This window comes from Anomaloglossus baeobatrachus, chromosome 1 (assembly GCF_048569485.1).
Source record: "Anomaloglossus baeobatrachus isolate aAnoBae1 chromosome 1, aAnoBae1.hap1, whole genome shotgun sequence".
In the NCBI taxonomy this organism is placed as follows: Eukaryota; Metazoa; Chordata; class Amphibia; order Anura; family Aromobatidae; genus Anomaloglossus; species Anomaloglossus baeobatrachus.
In genome coordinates this window covers 530,737,916-530,758,441 of record NC_134353.1, presented here as the reverse complement: position 1 = coordinate 530,758,441, position 20,526 = coordinate 530,737,916, and the positions used below count along the sequence as shown (strand labels likewise).

At 47.4% G+C, this 20,526-nt stretch overlaps 1 protein-coding gene across 1 annotated transcript; it reads left to right on the top strand.

Annotated features, from left to right (window-relative positions):
- The first annotated feature begins 587 nt into the window (after positions 1-587).
- LOC142296048 (perilipin-2-like) lies at positions 588-15,429 on the top strand. Its single transcript, XM_075339256.1, has 8 exons — positions 588-672; positions 769-814; positions 5,855-6,050; positions 11,132-11,214; positions 11,626-11,878; positions 12,256-12,440; positions 14,600-14,734; positions 14,809-15,429. Exons 2-8 carry the CDS (start codon positions 785-787, stop codon positions 15,178-15,180), a joined length of 1,254 nt encoding a protein of 417 aa, XP_075195371.1. The 5' UTR covers positions 588-672; positions 769-784; the 3' UTR covers positions 15,181-15,429.
- Positions 15,430-20,526: the final 5,097 nt, after the last annotated feature.

Here is a 20,526-nt window from a genome sequence, read left to right as displayed (position 1 = left end):
TCTTCTGTCTATCTACTATCTCAGAATTAAAGGACTTTTTTTTTTTTTCCTTCAATGTGCTTTATTGCATTGAATGCAATAAAGCACATCCCAACCCGCACGTGGCAAAACTGCGAATAATACCGCGGTAAAACCGCGGCAAACCGCATGCGGTTTTCGGATGCGGTTTCCCGCGGTTTTTTACCGCGGGTGCGGTAATCTTTGAGGACATGCGGAATTTTCACAAGAAAATTCCATTTCCCAGTGCGCACAGAGCCTAAATATGTGTACGTATGCCTGTATGTGTATGTATCTGTGCATGTCTATGTGTGGATGGGGCCCACTGAGATTCTTTCGCCCAGGGCCCACAAAAACCTGGAGCCGGCCCTGCCAGACCCCACTCCCACTATCCCCACAATAACTGCCCTGTGTACAGGCTCCTCCAGCACATAACACGCCCCCGTTACCGGCCTCACCACACAACTGTCAGTCACACCGTGACCCCTGCACGCCGCGCACAGCCGCCCTCAGTCAGGAGAGCAGACTGTGACGTCACCAGTCAGCTGACTGCAGGGAGCCTCCGGAGACCGCGCATAGTCAGGTGGGCGTGGTTATCCGCCTATAAGAGCGCAGACGCCCGAGGAGCGCTCATTGACTCATTCCTCTCTGGCAGGCAGTGGCTGTAGTGAGCAGGTGGGTGGCGGCTTCAGCCCGTGCTGGGATTAGAGGAGAGATCTCTGGTGGTGTTTGCTCTTTCTCGGCGATGACCGTGTGCTTTACTTTTTGTAGGGATTTTCCTAGCAACATGGCTGAGACAGTGGAACAGCAGCAGCAGGTAATGTTTCCACCCTGGTATATATTGGGCATGGAGGGGGCAGATGTAGTGGAGCTTATACTCTGCCCCTTACTGTGGGGTCTGAGCCCCTCACTATTAGTGCAGCAGTAGGTGGCTCCTCAGTGCCCCTGGTATATGCCCTGTGGGAGGCTCTCTGGTATCTGCCATCTGCTGGTGCCAGGCTGTGTAGTGCCCCAGGTGCACAGGATCTGCTGGCAGTGCCCACCTCAGGTCGGGTTTGGTGCAGGTCTCCAGGTGTTGGTGCTTCCATGTGAGGATTATGGCCAGGACTGTTCTGTAGCGCTGTGTGGAGCTGTAGAGCAGTACATGATCTGATCACTGATGGAAATGGCTGTGCTCCTATGGGTGTCTTCCTATACCTGCAGTCTGTGCTGTGGTCAGTGCTGGCATTGAGCAGGTGCTGCAGTGAGTGCGGCTCATCAGCTTTAACCCCTTAGTGAGGGTCCTGAATTCTTTATTTTCAGAGATGATCTAATGCATATGTGATGCATGTAAAGGGATCTGTCAGCAGGCTCTCACCCCCGTAATGTGCATGTAGATTCCAGAAATCAAGCTCAGCACAACCTTTACATGGCCAGTCTTTGAGAAATCAGTGTTTTTAATCCATGTGCAAATGAGGTTGTGGATCTGACACCTGTCACTCCAGCTCTGTGCCACCGCTTACTACTTCATTGAGAGCTCCATTGCCTGAGGTTACCCAGCATAGAGGCTCATTCTAGCAAGAGGTGGTGCTGGGGGAGGAATAGAGCTGGAATGGTAAAGGCATGAAGGCTACCATAACCCTTCAGCCTCATTTGCATATGAAAGTGAGGCTTATTTAGAAATGAACAGACTCCTAATGTGAGGGGTCTTCTGGATTTGTCTCTGAAAGCTGCATGGGCATGTAAACAGATTAGTTGGTTTTGAAGTCTGGATTTCTCCACTTTTCTCTAATGGCTCATTTAGACAAGGTGGTCTTCATGACATATTTAGAAGTGTCTGATAAACCATTATCTGCGTATTATGATTGACAGCACATCTCTAGTTGCCTACATGCTGATTAATTGTTTAATAGAGATGAGCAGACCCATGCACATTTGGGTTTGTCTAATATGGAATGAGAAGTTATATCTGGAAACGAAACCTGACCCAAGACAACAAACCCCATAGACGTAAATGGGGATAAGACTTTCTGTGCTGTAAAATGGTTGGAGTAAGGGCTAGGTGGCTGCTAAGGGGTTAAGAGCAGTGTGCCCACGTGTGCGTATTGCATGCAGTTACGCTGCGTTCTGCACTGCAGCGTAACTGTGCAGGGGATGCAGGACACATGCAATCTTTGTGCATAATCCATGCCCACGTTGCGTTTTAGAACGCAGCGATTTGCATGCTGCCAAATCACTGCGTTCTAAAAAGCAACATGTCACTATTGTGCGCTTTGCATGCTGTCTCCATTCTGTCTATAGGGAGTGGCAGCATCCAGAGCGCACGAATTCTGCAGTCGGCAAAGTTTCAGAACGGAGCTTTTCAGCTGCGCTCTGAAGCGGACGTTGCGGTGCAGAGCGCACACACGTGGGCACAGCCTTATACATATTTCCTGGAAGATTACACTGCAGTCACACTTCTCCTGGCCTGCTCATTAAGCTTCATGAATATTCACTTTTCCCCTGCTTACTGTGTGCCAGTGTCTGCAGACTGCTAGATATGCCCCCCCCTCTTTTAGTATCTGTGATTTATTGTATGGTAGTGTAAAATAACTTAATGAACGGCATGTGGTTTTGCCATATTTTTGATTACCAGCAGGGGTAAAACTAGCTGCAGCCTCCAGGGGTCTGCTTTACACTGCTTTCACACTGTTTTTCTAACATGCCTCAAACGTTTTTTTGGTGTGAAAGCGGATCCTGTTTTTGCAAAGAAAAACGCATGTATTATTTTCCAGGATCCTGTCACTTGAAGTTTATGGGCGGGCATTGAAGTCATGTGATCGGGAGTGAGGGGAACTGAACGTGATGGACTGGGAGCCGGCATCTGACAACTGCAGTAAGCTGTAACCAAGGTTAACATCGGGTAACTAAGAAGCGCTTTGCTTGGTTACCCGATATTTATCTTGGTTACGAGCGTCCACCGCTCTAAGGAGGGGGGAGGGGGAGAGAGGGACTGATCACGCCAGGCTGGTTTCTGGGCATGCTCAAGCAGGATCCTGTATCAGCATGCCAGCGTTCACATGCGTTTGCGTGCTGTTTAGTCAGGATCCAGCGATTTGCAGTATTTGGACGCAGCTCAAAAATGCTACAAGTAGCGTTTTTGAAAAAAGTTAAACTGCAAGTCGCTGGATCCTCACTATAACGCACGCAAATGCATGTGGACGCGAGTCCATTGCAAATGCACTGAAGTGAAAACATATTTGCACTGGATCTGTTTTTGCGGGGGGGGGAATAATTTCAGGACGCATGTTAAAAAGACGTAGTGTGAAAGCAGCCTTACTGTGGCTGTTTATGAAAAATAAAGATCCACCCAATTTATTTAAATTAAAAAAAGTGCTGTATTTCTTTTTATATTCTTTTTTTTCTAACCAATCCATGGTAAAGCTGACTGCTGGTTATTCAGTTTCAGAAGGTCTGTGGATATTGCCCCATAACAGCCTAAAAATACTAACCTGCAGCCAACCCAGACATGGCACATTCATTAGATGTAACACAACTCATCCTGATGTAGTCCCATGACCGGACTGCTCTGGTGCTTTGTCCTGCAATCCAGCAATGGTTCAGCTCAGTTAATTGAGCAGCAGGCAGCCCTCAGTTGAACCCTGTCTGATTGCAGGACACGGCTGCACAGCAATCCCCAGTGTGAACTCCAATGATCAGACTGCTGTCCACAGTTCAGTAATCTGGCAGTGGATTCATCAGTGGTCACTTGGTATCATGGGAACCTGGCTGTGACATCCAGTGCACAATCCCAAGAGATGGTTCCCCCTCTCCCCAAACCTGTCTGATCTGTTGCCTTCAGTCCATATGCTTTACCCTGTTAGTGGCCTTCAGGTCCCGCACTCCTGTGATCCAGCATAATTAGGCTACATGCGCACGCTGCTTTTTTTCCTGCTTTTTTGCTGCAGTTTTGTCAGCAGAACTTTCTGACTTCCCAGCAAAGTCTCTGAGAAGTCAGATTTGTCATGCGCACATTGCAGTTTATTTGTCAGCGTTTTTTTTTTCAAAGTTTGTGACAAAAAAAATGCACCATGTTCATTCTTCCTGCGTTTTTGTCAACATTTGTCACCCATTGAAATCAATGAGGACATCAAAAACGCAGGAAAAATGCATGCTAATCAAAAGTGGTGCATTTTACCTGCGTTTTTGCTAGCAAAAACGCAGGTGATTTGTCAGGAAGTGAGGTCAGGCAAGTGGTCCCGTCCCGTCCTCCACGTGTTCCCCGAAGTACCGCTGTCCCCAGGGGAGATGATGTGGAGGACGGGGACTATCAGCAGCGGCAGCGAGAGGGGGATGGACATTGGCAGCTGAAAACATTGATTTTTTTCCCTCTTGCTGCTGCCGCCGCTGGTAGTCCCGTCCTCCCTGTGTTCCCCGAAGTACTGCGGTCCCCGCACAGGGGAGATGATGGACCCCTCTCACCGCCGCCGCTGAAAGTCCCGGGCTCCACGCTCCTGCCGCCGGCCGGCTCCACGCTCCTGCCGCCGGCCGGCTCCACGCTCCTGCCGCCGGCCGGCTCCACGCTCCTGCCGCCGGCCGGCTCCACGCTCCTGCCGCCGGCCGGCTCCACGCTCCTGCCGCCGGCCGGCTCCACGCTCCTGCCGCCGGCCGGCTCCACGCTCCTGCCGCCGGCCGGCTCCACGCTCCTGCCGCCGGCCGGCTCCACGCTCCTGCCGCCGGCCGGCTCCACGCTCCTGCCGCGCGATCAGCTGAGCTGTCAGAGGTTACTCGCGGCCACCGCTGGATTCGGCGGTGGCCGCGGGTAACCTCGGTGACAGCTCAGCTGATCGCGCGGCTGTCTTCATTAGCTGCATGGAGGTGACAGGAGTGGCGGTGTCTGCTGCTGCTCCGGTCACCTCCATGCAGCACTGCTGGAAGCGACGCTGGAGCATGCTGGATTACGCCGGACATGGAGGGCTTTGTCGGGGTTAATAAACTGGTAATGAGGGAATGTGTTTGTGTTTTTTATTTCTAATAAAGGATTTTTCGGGTGTGTGTGTTTATTTACTGTAATTTACAGATTAATCATGGAGGGTGTCTCATAGACGCCTGACATGATTAATCTAGGACTTATTGGCAGCTATGGGCTGCCAATAACTCCTTATTACCCCGATTTGCCAACGCACCAGAGTAAATCGGGAAGAGCCGGGTACAGCCCCAGAACTGTCGCATATAATGTATGCGGCAATTCTGGGCGGCTGCTGACTGATATTGTTAGGCTGGGGGGCTCCCCATAACGTGGGGCTCCCCATCCTGAGAATACCAGCCTTCAGCCGTATGGCTTTATCTGGCTGGCATTAAAATTGGGGGGGACCGCACGCCGTTTTTTTTAATAATTTATTTCTAATTTTTTTTTTTTCCAATTCAACAAGCTTTATGGGCTTGTTTGAACTGAAAAATTCATGAAACAATTGACAAAACTGCAGCCAAAAACGCACCAAAAAAGCAGCAAAAATGCACCTACATTTTTTGTGACATTTCCAGGCTCTCTCTGACAAGGTGCAGTTTTGGCTGCAGTTTGTGAACACGAAAAAGAAGCAGCGTGCGCATGTAGCCTTAGAGGTTTTATTCTTGAGGAGGGGATGGATGCGGCAATGGAAATTGGGTAAGATTGTTATTGGTAAGCATTTATTGCTATAGAAGTAATGCCTTTTCCTAGGTGCATCTTTAGGATCCAGTGATCATTGCAGCATGCCATGTTGTTGTAAAATGGAGACTAAACTGATTAGTCTGACCCTGGGGATTTAATCTAGTTCATGGAAGAATTAATTTTAATGAAATTTATTTTGAATGGAATTACCAGACTGTACAAGTGATTTGTTCTTTTTTTCTTGTGTAGAATGTGGTGGTAAGGTTGATAAACCTCCCATTTGTGAGCTCTACATATGACATGGTGTCCTCCACCTACGTGACCACTAAAGACAACCATCCCTACCTGAAGTCTGTATGTGACGTCGCAGAGAAAAGTGTGAAGAGCATCACTTCTGTGGCCATCACCAGCGCCATGCCAATCCTGCAGAAACTCGAGCCTCAAAGTAGGTTTAGCATCTCGATGGTGGTCACTGTCAAACATGTCATTCTGTGGTAATCTGCACACCGAATGCTTGGTGGGTTGTTGCAAGGCAACTTGTCCTGAAGATCAGCAAATTCATCTGGAAGTGGAGTACTGAAACGTACAAATCTGTATTTTCCAGAATGCAGACTTGTGGGTTGTTTGGTGTTTTTGTCTTTTTTCAGCCTTTTATGGTGCAGAGGAATAGTCTACTTTCCAATCCTCACTGCTTCTAGTAACCCTGAGCCTTTCACAGAAATGGGATTTCCTGCTGCAATTGTCCAGAGATGAGGGTCTGGATAGTGGAGCATTGTGGGTTCAAGACATTAAGGCTACATGCTCACACTGCATTATTTTACCACAGTTTTGGTACCAATATTACATGCATTTCCTTCCCCAGTATGGTCTGAGACTTCATTCTTACTGTGGCTATATTTGCAGTTTTTTCTATTGCATTATTGTGATGACTACAGAAGCTGCATGTTTCTTTGCATTTTGTAGCAGAGTTTCTAATTAGTGATGGGAGGACTTGCAGATCAATCCCCTGCCGACTCGGTGGCCAGTGATTGATGCCTGGATCTGGCCAGTTGCCTTTTCCTAGTCTATTGGGACCAGAATCTGGCACAAAGGGGTAGGAGCAAATCTTTATACTTGCCTTGTCACTGGTGCAGCTGTAAGCTCCCACAGTCACTCATTCACTTCCAAGCCACTCATTACCTATTTTGAATATGCCTTCTTTTCCCCTCAACCATGACAGCACCACGTGAGAGAGGGATCCGCCCAGCGAGGACAGGAAACCATTCTGAAATAAAAGGGCAGTACCTCTCCCCTTCGTCAGTTGGTTTCCTGTCCTTGATGGGAGACCTTGTTCTGGAATACGGCGGTTGAAGTAAGAAGTTTGAAGTACAGAAGCTGTAATTACCCAGCCCTGTCCGGTGTCCGGAAAAGCAGGGTGAGTCCTGCGCCGTCCACCAGCCCTTGGGGAACCTGGTGTCCGGGGGGGGGGGGTTGCGGCAGTGCCTATCAGGGGTTCCGGACTGCCACTTCCCTCCCCCCCCCCACCACCCTTGCGCTCCCCTGCTGCCTAGGATTTCCGAATGTGGCGCACTCTGGGACGCGCACAGGGCATGCAGGGTACTGGAGGCGTGCTTGCGTGACGTCTACTGAAGGGGATGGCAGCGCCCATGCAGCAGCGGTGGTGTTTCAGGGCAGGTGCCTGCCGTCTGGACACCGCTGGGCGCATTGAAACGGGGGGGGGGGGGAGGGGCGCACCTTTTATGGGACCGGAAGGTAGAGGAGCAGCACGGGTGCTCATGCCTACATCCCAGGATGGCTTCAGAAAGGCGGCAGCACTCTCTGGAGCGCCAGCAGCATAGCCATATGAACAGTCACCGTTCTAAGTGAAACAGACCTGCCCGGCCTCAATAGCCAGAAGGGCAAATCATCTTGTGGCTCCACGACTTCTGCGGGACCTGTGGGTGTTCTGACGAAGCCTCCAGGACCAGTACCCTTGATTTCCTGTGGTGAGTGATCTTCGTGAATGTCATCTGCATCATTAGGTAGCTCCTAAACTCCATACGGAGTGTTCCCTGTGCAGAGAGCAGATATGGCCTGCGGGCCGAGTGTCGGAGACTCCTTGTGTGGGGCATAGATGGCAAGGTCTCTGCTTCGATCTATGGATTGCTGCATGCGAGTTACAAATGTGCATATGTTGTGAGGTAGCGACCACCAATATGGTAAATGGTCGCTATATGTCGCAGTGAAGGTCGCTGCGATATTACACTGAAGAGGTTGCTATGGGACTTGTAGTTCCACAAAGGCTTATTTCTGCATATAAAGGGCCAGGTTCCCTTTAATAAGCCCAGTGTGCTGTGCAGGTGTGGAGAATCAGACCTCCTCCTGTGGGTGTGTCCAGTCTGATTAGGAGACTCAGTGTGTGTGTTCTGCAGAGTGAGAACAGAGCAGGGAGCTCTGGATGTATCAGCCTGTGTGGAGGCTGAACACGGGGCTCTGGAATTCAGTCTGGGTTTAGGCTGGAAGTAGTGTGCAAGCTAGGCTAGTTAGTGCTGTGGCTACTGGACCAAAGCTCTCCTGGAGTGGAGGGACAGACAGGAGTCTGCAGAGTGTCTCTGGGTTCTTGGAAGGAGCCACAGCAAGTTTTGTTCCCTGGCAGGAGCCAGTGTGTACAGGCGCCACACTTCCAATAGAGACCATATCGGACTGGAAGCCCACGGTATGTGGTTGTGCTGTTTTTTGCTGTAAGCCAGGAGAGGCCTGTTATGTCTGTTTGCCGTTTATGACAGGTTTTTCATAACCGGCTGGGATTTTTTATGGAGATACTGTATCGTCCTGTGACCTTGCCTATGCCTACCTGAGCTAATCTTCACAATGTATTGCTATATGGTTGGTAGCCTTCCTTTGTGACAATTCAGCAGCGGCAGCCTCCGCGGTTGGCAACACCCCTATGACATACAGCATAAGTTGGGGTCCATGCCTACAGACTGACATGTACACGGTGACAGCTCTGTCTTAACAGCTGTCACTAACAGTGGGGGCTTGTTACTGTCAGTTACGGCACTCGCTCTCCAGGTCCCATGTGCACGCTCCTGTATGCACACACTTGTGGGAAACATCAGCAGGAATTCTGAATGGACTATACTCCATTAGCGTATAATTGTCACTAGTGTAGAGATATACACAGCCTTCAATGGTGACCAGGGGACATCTAGAGGAACAAGGGTCTCTTCTAATCCCAGTGATTCTCCATTTGAGAGCAGAGAGACCCTGGATTTTCTTGTGAGCCTGAGGTAGACTATGGAGCTCTCTGCCACCAGATGAGGCATCCTCTTGTATTATCACAATTTGATTAATACATGCCAAATGCAGCCTTTCTTTATATTGCTTGATCAAGATGCATCCACCCAACGCGTTTCATTATAACTACTCATCAGGGGAAGTCTTCTTAAATAGATGCTCTGCATCCTGTCTGTATTTCTGTTCCTGACAGGGCATAGATTAGGATATTAGGATGCATATTGATCAAGCAATATAAAAGGCTGCATTTGGTATAAGTCAAATTGTGATAACCAAGAAGAAGCCTCAGCTTATATTTTGTACCCAGTTAATTACAGTAAGACCATTCCTTTTTCTTTGATGGGACCCATTTAATGTGAATAGTGAGATCCTGAGCTACTATAAAAGGTTTGGTTTTACAATTTTGTCCCATTACAATAAATCCAATTATTTCTCCAGAAGGGGACTCCTTTATGAGAAATTTGGGGCTCTGTCCAACCATAAGATGATAGTATGTATGGTATGTTTGTTGTGCCGCACATACTGCATCAGTCCATTTGAGCTTGGCCAAGTAGCATATGTATCTTATATTTCACGTTTTTAATAAGTGATTAACAGATCACTGAATAATGAACACTTTAAGGTGTAGTTTTAAGTTTGGTCTAAATTATTAGGCTTATCAAGAAGTGACCCCCCACCCCCCCTCTCAGTCTTCGCTATTTTATTTTCCAATGCCAAGAGCCCTCTATGGAAAGTGGTAGTCCTGCCCATGATACCACATCATTAAAGATGGTGCTCTGATGGCAGAGGGACCTCATTCACTTGTTAGCACCGGACTGCTTGGCAGGGAGAAAGGAGGGTGGAGATTCCCCCGAGCCCGTTCTCATAGCAATTGAAGGCTGAGGGACCTTTCTTAAAGAGGTGGTGTCCCTGGGTCACATGACAAGAAGGCTGAGACTGTGATCCTTGAATCTGCTTAAATTCCAAAGGATAAATTTGCTTCACGCTAGGAGCACCTGTCATGCAACTGGCTCCTGAAGGGACAGGAAAAACACTGGAGGTGGGGAGGGGCAATTTAATCTCAAGTTGGTGTGCAGTCATGGAACATGACTGCCCACTGAGTTTTAGCCAGGCTTGAGTGAGCCACGCGATCAGTTGTGACGTCACTCTGGTTAACCGCAGCTACAGCTGGAGGTTCCCACTGCCTTCCACCTGTGACCGCAGGTAACCAGACCTCAATTAACTCAGGTGAGATCACTGAAGTAACCTGAGGTAAAGTTAACCACCCAAAGCTCTTTGGTTTTTATTTCTTCTCACTTACAGATTAGTAATGTAGGAGGGGGGGGGGGTGTCAGATGCCTCCCATTACTAATTTAAGTCTTAGTGGCAGCTGTGAGCTGACACTCACTACACCCCCTCCCAATTACCCCAACTGCCCTCTCGGGGCAATCAGGAAGAGACAGGTGAAGTGTCAGCTATCCTGGGCAGCTGTAGGATTTGTAGCCTGGGCAGAGCCCAATAAGCATGACTCTCCCCAGCCTGAGCATACCAGCCCCTAGCTGCTGGGCTCTTGGGTATCAAAATTGGGAGGGACTGCACATGTGTTGGGTTTTTATTTTAAAAGCAGTTCTTTCTATTTCGAAACACAGCAAAGATAAGCACATGGCTAAAGGTTGTAGCCATAAGTTTTCTGTGCTAGGGGGACCCTATGTTTTTACTGTGCAATAGACCTGGTCAGTAACTGAAAGTGTCAGTCACTAAGTGGAGGGGGGGGGGTTTCTGACTGCAACCACACCAGTGGGCAGGGGAAGCAGTGCATATGTAAATGAAGGTTATGAGTAGCCCCAGAAGTGAATGAGGCCACGGGAGCAGTTACAGCCACACCAGTGACTTGGTAAGTATAGCATACTCCATTTTTATTTCTATTTTTGAACCCCAGTTTGCATTTTGTACTCACAGGCTTTTTTTTTTTTTTTTGGTCACCACCCAGATTCAGCATGTGTACATCGCCTAAATTCAAATAGAATATCTTCTCGGCATATTTCCCAGGAGATGCCACACAAATTCCAAATTTGCCTGATTCACTCACCTTTATTCTTCACACTAGAAACATAAACAAGGCCTGTATCATGGAAGGGCTGTATCTTGTAACCTACAGTCCATTCTCTCCTAGCATCAGAAGTATGCATAGCACCTTGCCAGTATTTGCCAGAACTCTGCTGTCATCAATATGTAGATGTAACTTTTTTCTTTTCCCCTCTCCCTTCCCAGTTGCTCTGGCAAACAATATTGCCTGCGTTGGACTTGATAAAATTGAAGAAAGGTTGCCTATTCTGTATCAGTCTTCTGAAAAGGTAAGCTACTGAAGTCATGTAGAGCCTTAAAGAAGGTGTCAACTACTTAAACAACCCCCATCTCAGTCCCCTTGTTTGCTCACATAAATAAATGTGCCTATACTCTTCTCCAGGCTCCTCATGATGACCCACTGGCTTCCTTCTCCCCACCTTTGGACATTTTTGAGCAGGAAGTCAGCACAGCACTCACATCCTGCTGAAATGTCCAGTTGGGGAGCCACTGGGTGCTTATTGGTCGCGGGTTCCACATGTCATGGCCCTGGGAATGTGGCTTTTGACATCTCTGCAACTTCACCAATGGGGTATAGGCTTATTTTTACAGGGGCAAAGGGGCAGTCTTAGTGGACAACACCCCCCCCCCCTTAAACTTTACCTACTGTCATTTTAGAGGTGTCATCTTGTACATTTTAGGTTGTGGCTAATGCCTCAGAAGCAGTTGTTGGTGCCAGAGATGCTGTTATCCATAGTATCACAGGAGTAGTGGATAAAACCAAGGGAGCTGTGCAGGAGAGTGTGGAGATGACTAAGGCTGTTGTAAATGGCAGCATTAATACTGTTCTGGGAAGCCGTGTAGTGCAGATCATAAGCGACCGTGTGGACTCTGCACTAACTAGGTCTGAATGTCTTCTGGAACAATACCTGCCACAAACAGATGAAGAGCAAGGTAAGCAAAACCTAGCAAGCCAATGGTGACCCAGCCTGGGAAACTTGCCTACCTTTGTGGACAGGGTACGTGAGAGTTGTTGGTTTCAGTCCAAAAAAACTAGCCTGACTAAAGGGTAATTTCCATTTTTATAAATGGGCACAGCCTTTCTTGTGACCTTTTGAAAGGCTGGTCTGTCACTGCCAATTTAACCAACTTCCCAACTAAAATGCCCTAGATTTGGCTAATATCACATTTTAGACCTCACCAGAAATGCAGTGAGATCACAGGAGGCTGCCTCAGCTTCATGCTGCTTCTCTCACCACAATCTTAATGTTTCTGCATTTTGTTCATCCAGCTAAGCTGTTAATATCTGGGCATTACAAATTTCTTTATAGCGAAGGACACAGCTGAAACACAAGGCATTGAGCTGTCCCAAGATAAGCCTGGCTACTACGTGCGCCTGGGATCCCTCTCTACTAAGGCCCGCAGGCGTGCTTATCAACAGGCCCTGACCAGGGTGAAGGATGCCAAATGCAGGAGTCAAGAAGCCATTGCTCAGCTCCAGAACACCATTGACCTGGTTAGTACATGTAATTCAAATGTACTGAAATCATCTACATTAAGGTTAGGCTCCATTGCTGCTACATGGAATAGAATCATAAAATGTGTGTACTTGGTACACTAACATATTCATGGTAGCCCATCAGCCACAAGGTGACCTTTTCTGGTACAACCTAGAGCCAATCAAATGCCTCAGATTAAATGTCTACAAATGGTTTAATGTACTTGTCCTACAAAAGTACACTTGAATCAACAGATCTTGGCATAAGGGCCAATTGAATGTTTTAAAATGATCCTGTGGTATCTCAATTGTGGTGTATCATCCAATCATGGCTATGTCTAACCATTGCAGAGTGTTCCAGTTCATAGTCTGCACAGACCACAGCTCTCAGCCCTGGGGCAGTGGGAGAGGTGCAAGGTGCCCATAACTGACAACAGCTGGGTCTTGTAGATGCTGCTTTCTGAACATCTAATAACTTCTTACCAGTCTGAGGATCTCAGAACTGGAGAGGTGACAATGTCCATGATGGCCAAGCTCAGGACTGAGGTAGAAACTCTCCTCTGGTCTGTTTAGTCTGTGCACTCAGTGACTTGTGCTTCTCCCACCCAGTAAAGCAGCTCTACATTAGAAGACCGCCACTACAGAATATTGCAACAGCGCACCTATAAGGTTTCAGTGCAGGTTTATTATCCAATTGCAGAATTTAACGTTCCAAGATTTAATGTTTACTGTGGGCATCCCTCCCCTTTTAAATGGGATTCAGCATTTATTGAAACCTTTGACTAAGCATTGCTATCAGCCTAATGTAGGGAAGTCTCAATTAAAACCCTCTCCACCAGTGCTTCTGTATTCTGTACAAGGGGTGATTCATAAAAGGTTGGTGCAAATATTAAAGGCCTCTACTCTTGCATCTTTTGAATTGCCCCACTTATACACACAGCAGCTTGTATCTATTCACACTTGCCTTTCTCTGCTAAAAGGTGCCGTGTGGTTTGTTTTTACTTGTAATTTGACACTTCTTGAGTTTAACAAATTGATTCTTATCTGGAAAACTTTGCAGATTAGAGATCTTGCACTAAAATGTAACCAAAAACCAGTCCTAAATTTTCAGTGTATAGGTTGGCTTTCATATGAATGCTGTCTGGCTGAATCTTGCAGATCAGCTTAAGAGATTGCAGTTGTTCCTAAGGAGATCCCCTCTGTAATGGGAAATTCCTCACTGAATATGGTTTTTGTTTTTAACACTATGAAATTTGATAATGGTTCAGGGCGTCCTTGCTTGCCGGTCAGTGATGAGGGCAATCTGACCTGTTGTCCAGAGCTACAGGCTCCGGGAGGCCTGTGGTCAGATTGCCCTCATCACATGCTGCGTGCTGGGCAGGGAACAGGACAGATCCTGCAGCGCTACACAGTGTAAGAGCGGAACGCAGGAATCTCTCCTCTGTACCCTGCCCGACACTTTTCTATGACACGCACGCGCCCTGATATCATCAGTACGGCGTGCGTGTGTCAGTTGAAAAGTTCCCGCCCGGCATGAGAAGCTGAAGCGGCGGGGCCTGTACGGAGAGAAGCAGCGGCTCCTAGGAGTACAGCATCGGCGCAGCCTGGGCATGTGAAAGAAGCTGCTCAGCGGGGGGCTTGTACGGAGGTGCCTGAGGAGGGGACAAAAAGAGGTGAGTGGTTATTAGTAACCTGTGGGGACAATGGGGGGAGGGGGGGATAACTGTTGACAAATATTTGTGGTGTAGGATATGAGAATGTAGTTTTACAGGTGTGGTATATGGGGGGCGGGTGTAGTGGTGTAGTTTTATAGGGGTGTAGTATAATACGTGTGTGTATATAGGGGTGTAGTATAATACTTCACCCCTATATACACCTGTATTATACTGGGTGTGTGTTTTTGTTTTTTCTATCAGAGTTAATCATTAGTCTGACCCTCAAAAACCATCCCAATTTCTCATGTGGCCCCCATGGGAAAATGAATTGCCCACCCGTGGTCTAAGATATTACAACATTGCTTATTTTCATGAGTGCTATAGATTTCTGAAATTTGACAAACACTTGCCTGACAAGCATAATAGTCTTGGTTCTGGCTCTGATATTGAGGATATTTCAGGGTACCTGAATAAGCCAAATGTAGTGCATATAACCTCACCTGCTTATATACAACTTTTCAGATTGAATATGCAAGAAAGAACATAAATAATGCAAATCAGAAGATCCATGATGCTCAAGAGAACATATACAACAAGTGGGTGGAGTGGACAAAAGGCTCCAGAGAAGATGCTGGTGGAGAAACTGAGGGTGCAGAGGTAATGACACTCCCTTGAGTCTTATGCTAGGCATCATCTGTGTACTGGAAACATAACATTTCTTCTCCTTACAGGAAATTGAATCCCGCACACTGGCTATTGCCCGGCATCTTGCTAATCACCTGCAAAGCACATGTCTGTCTCTGGTCTCCAGTGTCCAAGGTCTTCAGCAAAACCTTCAGAACAAGGCTCAAAGTATTAGTGCCATGGCTGCAGATATCTATCAAAACTTCCACTCTGCCTCTTCCTTCAGAGACATGTCTGACAGCCTCTTAACCGCCACTAAGGACAAGATTACACAAATAAAGGATGGTATGGATGAGATGATAACCTACTTTATAAATAACACTCCACTAAATTGGCTGGTAGGTAACTTCACTCCAGAACTGGCTGGTAGCCAAGATAAGGAGGAAGAAATTGATGATGGAGGCTCAGACAAAAAGTAAAAAAACCCCACCTGAACTGTCAAACATCACTGACTTGTCATTTGTTTTCCATCTCCTTGCTTTCCCCCTTAATCAGAGGGCCAGTATCTGGCAACAGACCATGGAAGATGTGAAGGGGGTTGGCGGTCATTGACCCTTGTCTTGGTCTTTATTTTTGTCTTCACAAATCCAGCTTAACTGTAACCAGTATCACTAATGTATAACCCTCAGTATGTAACTGTTTTAATGCACTTTTGTATGTTAATAAAATACTGCATTGACTTGTCTGTCAGATGTGTATAAACTTCACAACCATAGTTGATGGGTAAAATCTGTGGTCTGAAGGCAAGCTTTAAACTTCCAGATTACTCCATGGAATCTTTAGAATTCACCTTTTGAAGGGAGGAGCTAGAGGCACACTGACAATGCAAGTTCTTCTAAGACCCCATTGGCAGTGCTTCATAGAACTTCACAATCACCAGCTACAATTTCTGTAATGGGAGAATCTGAAAGCTGGCTCTAATGCAGGGACCATTTGTTGCAGTTACAGCCATCACTTACTATAGATGGAGCGGTGACTGAAGCAGTGCTGTTTCCACCCCTATGCCTGACATTATTCCCCCTCAGGAGTGGTTTTAGTTCTTGTTTTCTGTTTGGTTTTTTTTGTTTTTCCTCGCAGCAGCACCGCTCTCAATATGGGTGCAGGGCAGGTTCAGCACCATATTTAAAGGGAATCTGCATAAATCATGTTAATCTCAGATGTAGCAAAAAACAGCTGAGGACCTGAATCCAACAATATAGCACTTTAATTACTGGTTGCAATCATATACTAGGAAGGGGCTACATTACTCCATAACAGTGCATCATGACCCCTCCCTACTTTCCACCTCTAAAACCTAGGTATGTCTTACAGTCCAGTATGTCTTATAAAATATACAGTAGATCCCTGTGCTATGTAGGCATTAACTGAAGTGATCTGTATTGTCCACACTGGTGCAGGCAGTGTTCTCTTCATTATGCCAAAGGTTTAGAAAGACATGGACCAGACATCCAGTCATATTTAGTCTATTGCTGCTAGGCCAAAATCTCTGCACATGAACATGAGGTTCTTATCAGACTGTATGAAACCCAGTGCTACATCAGTGAACCCCCTGGGTGGGTCCCTAAACTGGAGCTTGTGGAAAGAGTAGTCCAGCTACTTTCATGGGTTTTGGGTCTGTATGGTGGCCCTCATTGCATTAATTGTCCGGTGGTGTGGCCTGGAACCTTGAGGACCTTGCCTTGCAGCATAGGTGTTGAGGTGCATTATTGCTGCAGTGATTGGTGCAGTGAGAAATCCTTTACTTCTATGCCATTGGAACTCCAAATTAATAACATTTGTTTTACAAGTGCTTGGAGAGCAACGCAGCACAGCCAAATGAGGTGTACTAAAGGTATGGTTTTATTACCTCCATGTGACCAGCTTATATAGAACATCACACAAAAATTACCATGCACCAATTAGAGCTGCAGGGGTGTGTAGAAATGTGAAACTTCACAGGCCATCAGTGTAAACTGAATCCTATGACCTTATTTAGTTATACTACAAGATGTAGTCTATAGAATACAAAATAAGTTGTATTCTCTTACAATCCTTTTGTGACTAATTATGGCCATATCAGGAGGTGTATATAGAAGTACGCTACCCACATCCTCAGGACTCTCCTACCTGCTTTAATTACCTAGATACCCTTAATTACCGTATTTTTCGCTTTATAAGACAACTATTGTTCCCCCAAATTTTGGGGGGAAAATAGGGGGTGAGTCTTAAAAACCAAATATACGGGGGTGTACATATAAATATATATAATATACTGCAGGGTCTGCTCTTGAGCAGTCCTGGGGGAAGGTGACAGCTGTGGGCGGCAGCGTTTGATCTCCTGCACATATAATATGCACAGCTGCTGTCCATCAGCAGTGTGGTGCTGAAACTGCATCACACTGAGGGGCTGGGGCATATTAGATCTGCCTGCGCCCTCCTTTGATCGCACATTATTCCCCCCCCCCCTGTGTTAGAGATGGGCCCCCATGCTGCTGCCCATAGTAAAATAAAAAAAAGCTTTACTTACCTCCAGCGCTGATCTCAGGTCTCCTGCTGCTGCGGTCTGTGATAAGACATGCAGAGAGATCACTCTGCCGCGCCGATCACATTACCGGCAGCAAGAACCAGGAAGTAGAGGAAGCCGGAGCTCAACTGCGAGGTGGGATACACGAGGAGGGACAGCGCTGAGAAGGTAAGGAAAGTGTTTCGTTTTATGGGCAGCAGCATGGGGGGCATATGAAGCACAGGGAAGGTGTACCATCTATAGGGGCCATGGGCAGCACAGGGGGATATGTCCCAGCACAAGGAGGCTATATTCAATATAAGGGGGCCATATCCAGATTAATTTTAGGATGAGGGACATACCCTATATGATGTTAGACGGACACTGGCATAAGATGGACCCCATTTAACATTAAAAAAAATAAATTCTCCTTTCCTTCACCAAATTTGGGGGTGTGTCTTATAAAGCGAAAAATATGGTATCACAGCACTTAAGGATCTCTTGTCTTGTTTCTGTATCCTAGTCAAAGAACGTCTAGTCAGATTTTCCTTACGTGTGGATCTGATCATCTTTATGTAGTACAGAGTTGCACTTTTATGGCTACCAATACCAATATGCAAGACAATACCAGTTATACAGGTCTGTGTGTTACTCATGAAAATTGCCCACTTAAACTAATTTAGTTCAGGGCGGAGAAGGTTTCTCCCACCATGAGCCCTTGTTTGCATAGGGTTTCTGTAAGCATGTTTCCCTTCTATTGGTTATTTCCCCTAGATCAGCCCCAATCTGAAGAGATTGTAATGTTGCTGTGGTTAGATGCTGGATCAGCCCACCTAGTCTTGACTCGTGGCTCTTTCTTGCATGTCTTTTTAGGATTAATCAGTGTCCTGGCTTGAGACCTTGTGCTACTGACTCTGGTTTAGGATCTGGAATTGGAGAATACACCTGTTTATCACACTATTTAGTCAATTATATAAAAATTGTACATCCCTGGTCACTATCCTGCTGATGTAGCTAGGGGAAATAATGTTCTAGGAGCTAAACCCAAAAATCTTATATAGACCTGTTTAGAAAAGAAAATATGCATTTGGTCCATGCCTTACCAGTGTCTACATTTTTACCTTCTATATTTTTACTGTGACTTATTCAGTCTTTCCATGACTGTGGGTGGTGAGAAATGTGGAAACCTGTTACTTCCCAGTTACTGTAAGATCTCTCTAATCTTCCTATAAAATATGCACTTTTTTTTTTTACCTTCACGACAGCACCACCAGAGAGAGGTACATCCATCTTAGGACAGGAACCCCACTGAAATAAAAGGGGGGCATCTCTCTACCACATCAGTTTCGGTTTCCTGTCTCAGAATAGGAGAACCAGAAGTGCTGTGGTACTGCCATAGTGAAGGCGACAGGTCCTAGGGCTGTGTGCAGCTGGAGAATTGCACGGCTCCATGGCCTCAGCCCTGGATGCGTTCTTGAGGGTTTTTTTTTCCCGGTGAGGGTACGAGATGGGGCAAGCACTTGATACAAGCTGGTTTTGGCGCCTGGCGGCTGTGCCTGCCAGAGCCGCAGCTTCCTCCCCGGCCTTGTGTCCCTGCTCTGCGGCTGTCCCAGCAGGTGGTACGTGTGGCAATGATTAAGGTAAGCGTACCTGTGCATAGCCAAGTGTTCCTGGTTCGGCGCCAGGTGGCTGTTCCTGCCAGAGCCACCGCTTCCTTCCCGGCGGCTGTCCCAGCAGGTGGTACGCGAGGCAGCAGCTTCCTCCCACTTCAGGAAATTAGCTGGAGGTGACGTCACAACTAAGCGTTGCCTCTGCATGTGCGGTGGGCAGTAAGAGGACACTGCCCACCGCTAACTTCTGCAGAGGGATAAATCGCTGGCTCAGCTGGTCCCAGGTTGCTCTAGTCTGCTGATCCTCTAGCTTTGATGGAGGAATCACAAAACGCATCCTGCGAGCATGAAGAGAGCGAGCAGCATGGGGAGCACAAAAAGCAGTCACTGAAGCTGTTGCTGCGTCAAGGAGTGGTGTAACTGGTTCTAGTTGGGGTCGTCCTACACAAAGTCTACCGCCTGCTGGAGTTCCGAGGACCCCTCGTTCACCTGAACCAGATAAGCCTAGTAAGAAGTCAGCCAAGACCAAGCATAAGGAATGTCCCTTGTGCAGAGCCTCATTGCCTTCTGACTACCAGAAGAGGTTATGTGGAACTTGCATTCAGAAGACTGTTGCGGAGGAGGCACCAGATCTCGCTAGCAGCCTAAAGGATGTCATCTGAGCGGAACTTCGAGAATCTCTTAACGGGTTTGCTTTTCCAGCTGTTCCTGCCATGTCAGGCAGATCTGTCCTGCAGGAACGAGAATCAGGGGAGACGTCTGCCTTGAACGTAAGAGACGACGTGCCTTTTCAGTTCACGACAAAGTGAAAAGACTGATTAAAGACCAGTGGGACAAGCCTGATAGGAGAGCTTATCCTCCGTCCCTGTTACGGAAAAAGTAAAAAAGTATCCTTTCCAGGAGGAAGATTCCTGTCTGTGGGACCATTGTCCTAAAATTGATGTAGCCGTGGCTAAGATGGCGAAACTAACCTCCCTCCCATTTGAAGACATGGGGTCTTTGAAAGATCCGTTGGACCAGAAAGCAGACACCTATCTTCGCCCAGCTTGGAAAACATCTGTGGGAGCACTCCGGCCAGCTGTCGCTGGTACCTGCGTAGCCCGATCCCTGATGGTCTGGATCCAGCAACTGGAGGATCAGACTAAGGAGGAAGCCCCTCGTGATCAACTTCTTGCGGCTATTCCTAGAGCGAAAGTAGCGGCGGCCTTCCTGGCTGATGCGTCAGCAGATACTCTGAGGTTATCTGCTAAGTCGGCAGCTCTGGGAAACTCGGCAAGAAGGTCGCTCTGGTTGAAAGGGCGGCCATGCGACTCACACACAAAGTCAAAGCTTTTTGCCATGCCTTGCGAAGGGGACTACCTTTTCAGTAAACCACTTGATGACATCCTGGAGAAAGCTGGTGACAAAAAGAAAGGGTTTCCTACCTTTTCCTCTATTTCCTTTAGGCAGCGCAGCTTCCGAAGGAAACGGTTCTCCAGGAAGAAGCAACCCTCATCCCAGGAGGGGTGGAGAGACAGCAAGAAGAAGCGCTCAGGCTTCTCCTTCGGCCCTTCTACCGAGGGTAAGAAGCCGGCTCGGTGATGTTTCCATCCAGGTAGGAGGTCGTCTCTCCTCCTTTTTCCCCGCTGGGTGTCAGATCTCATCCAGTGATTGGATCCGTGGAGTTGTTAGAG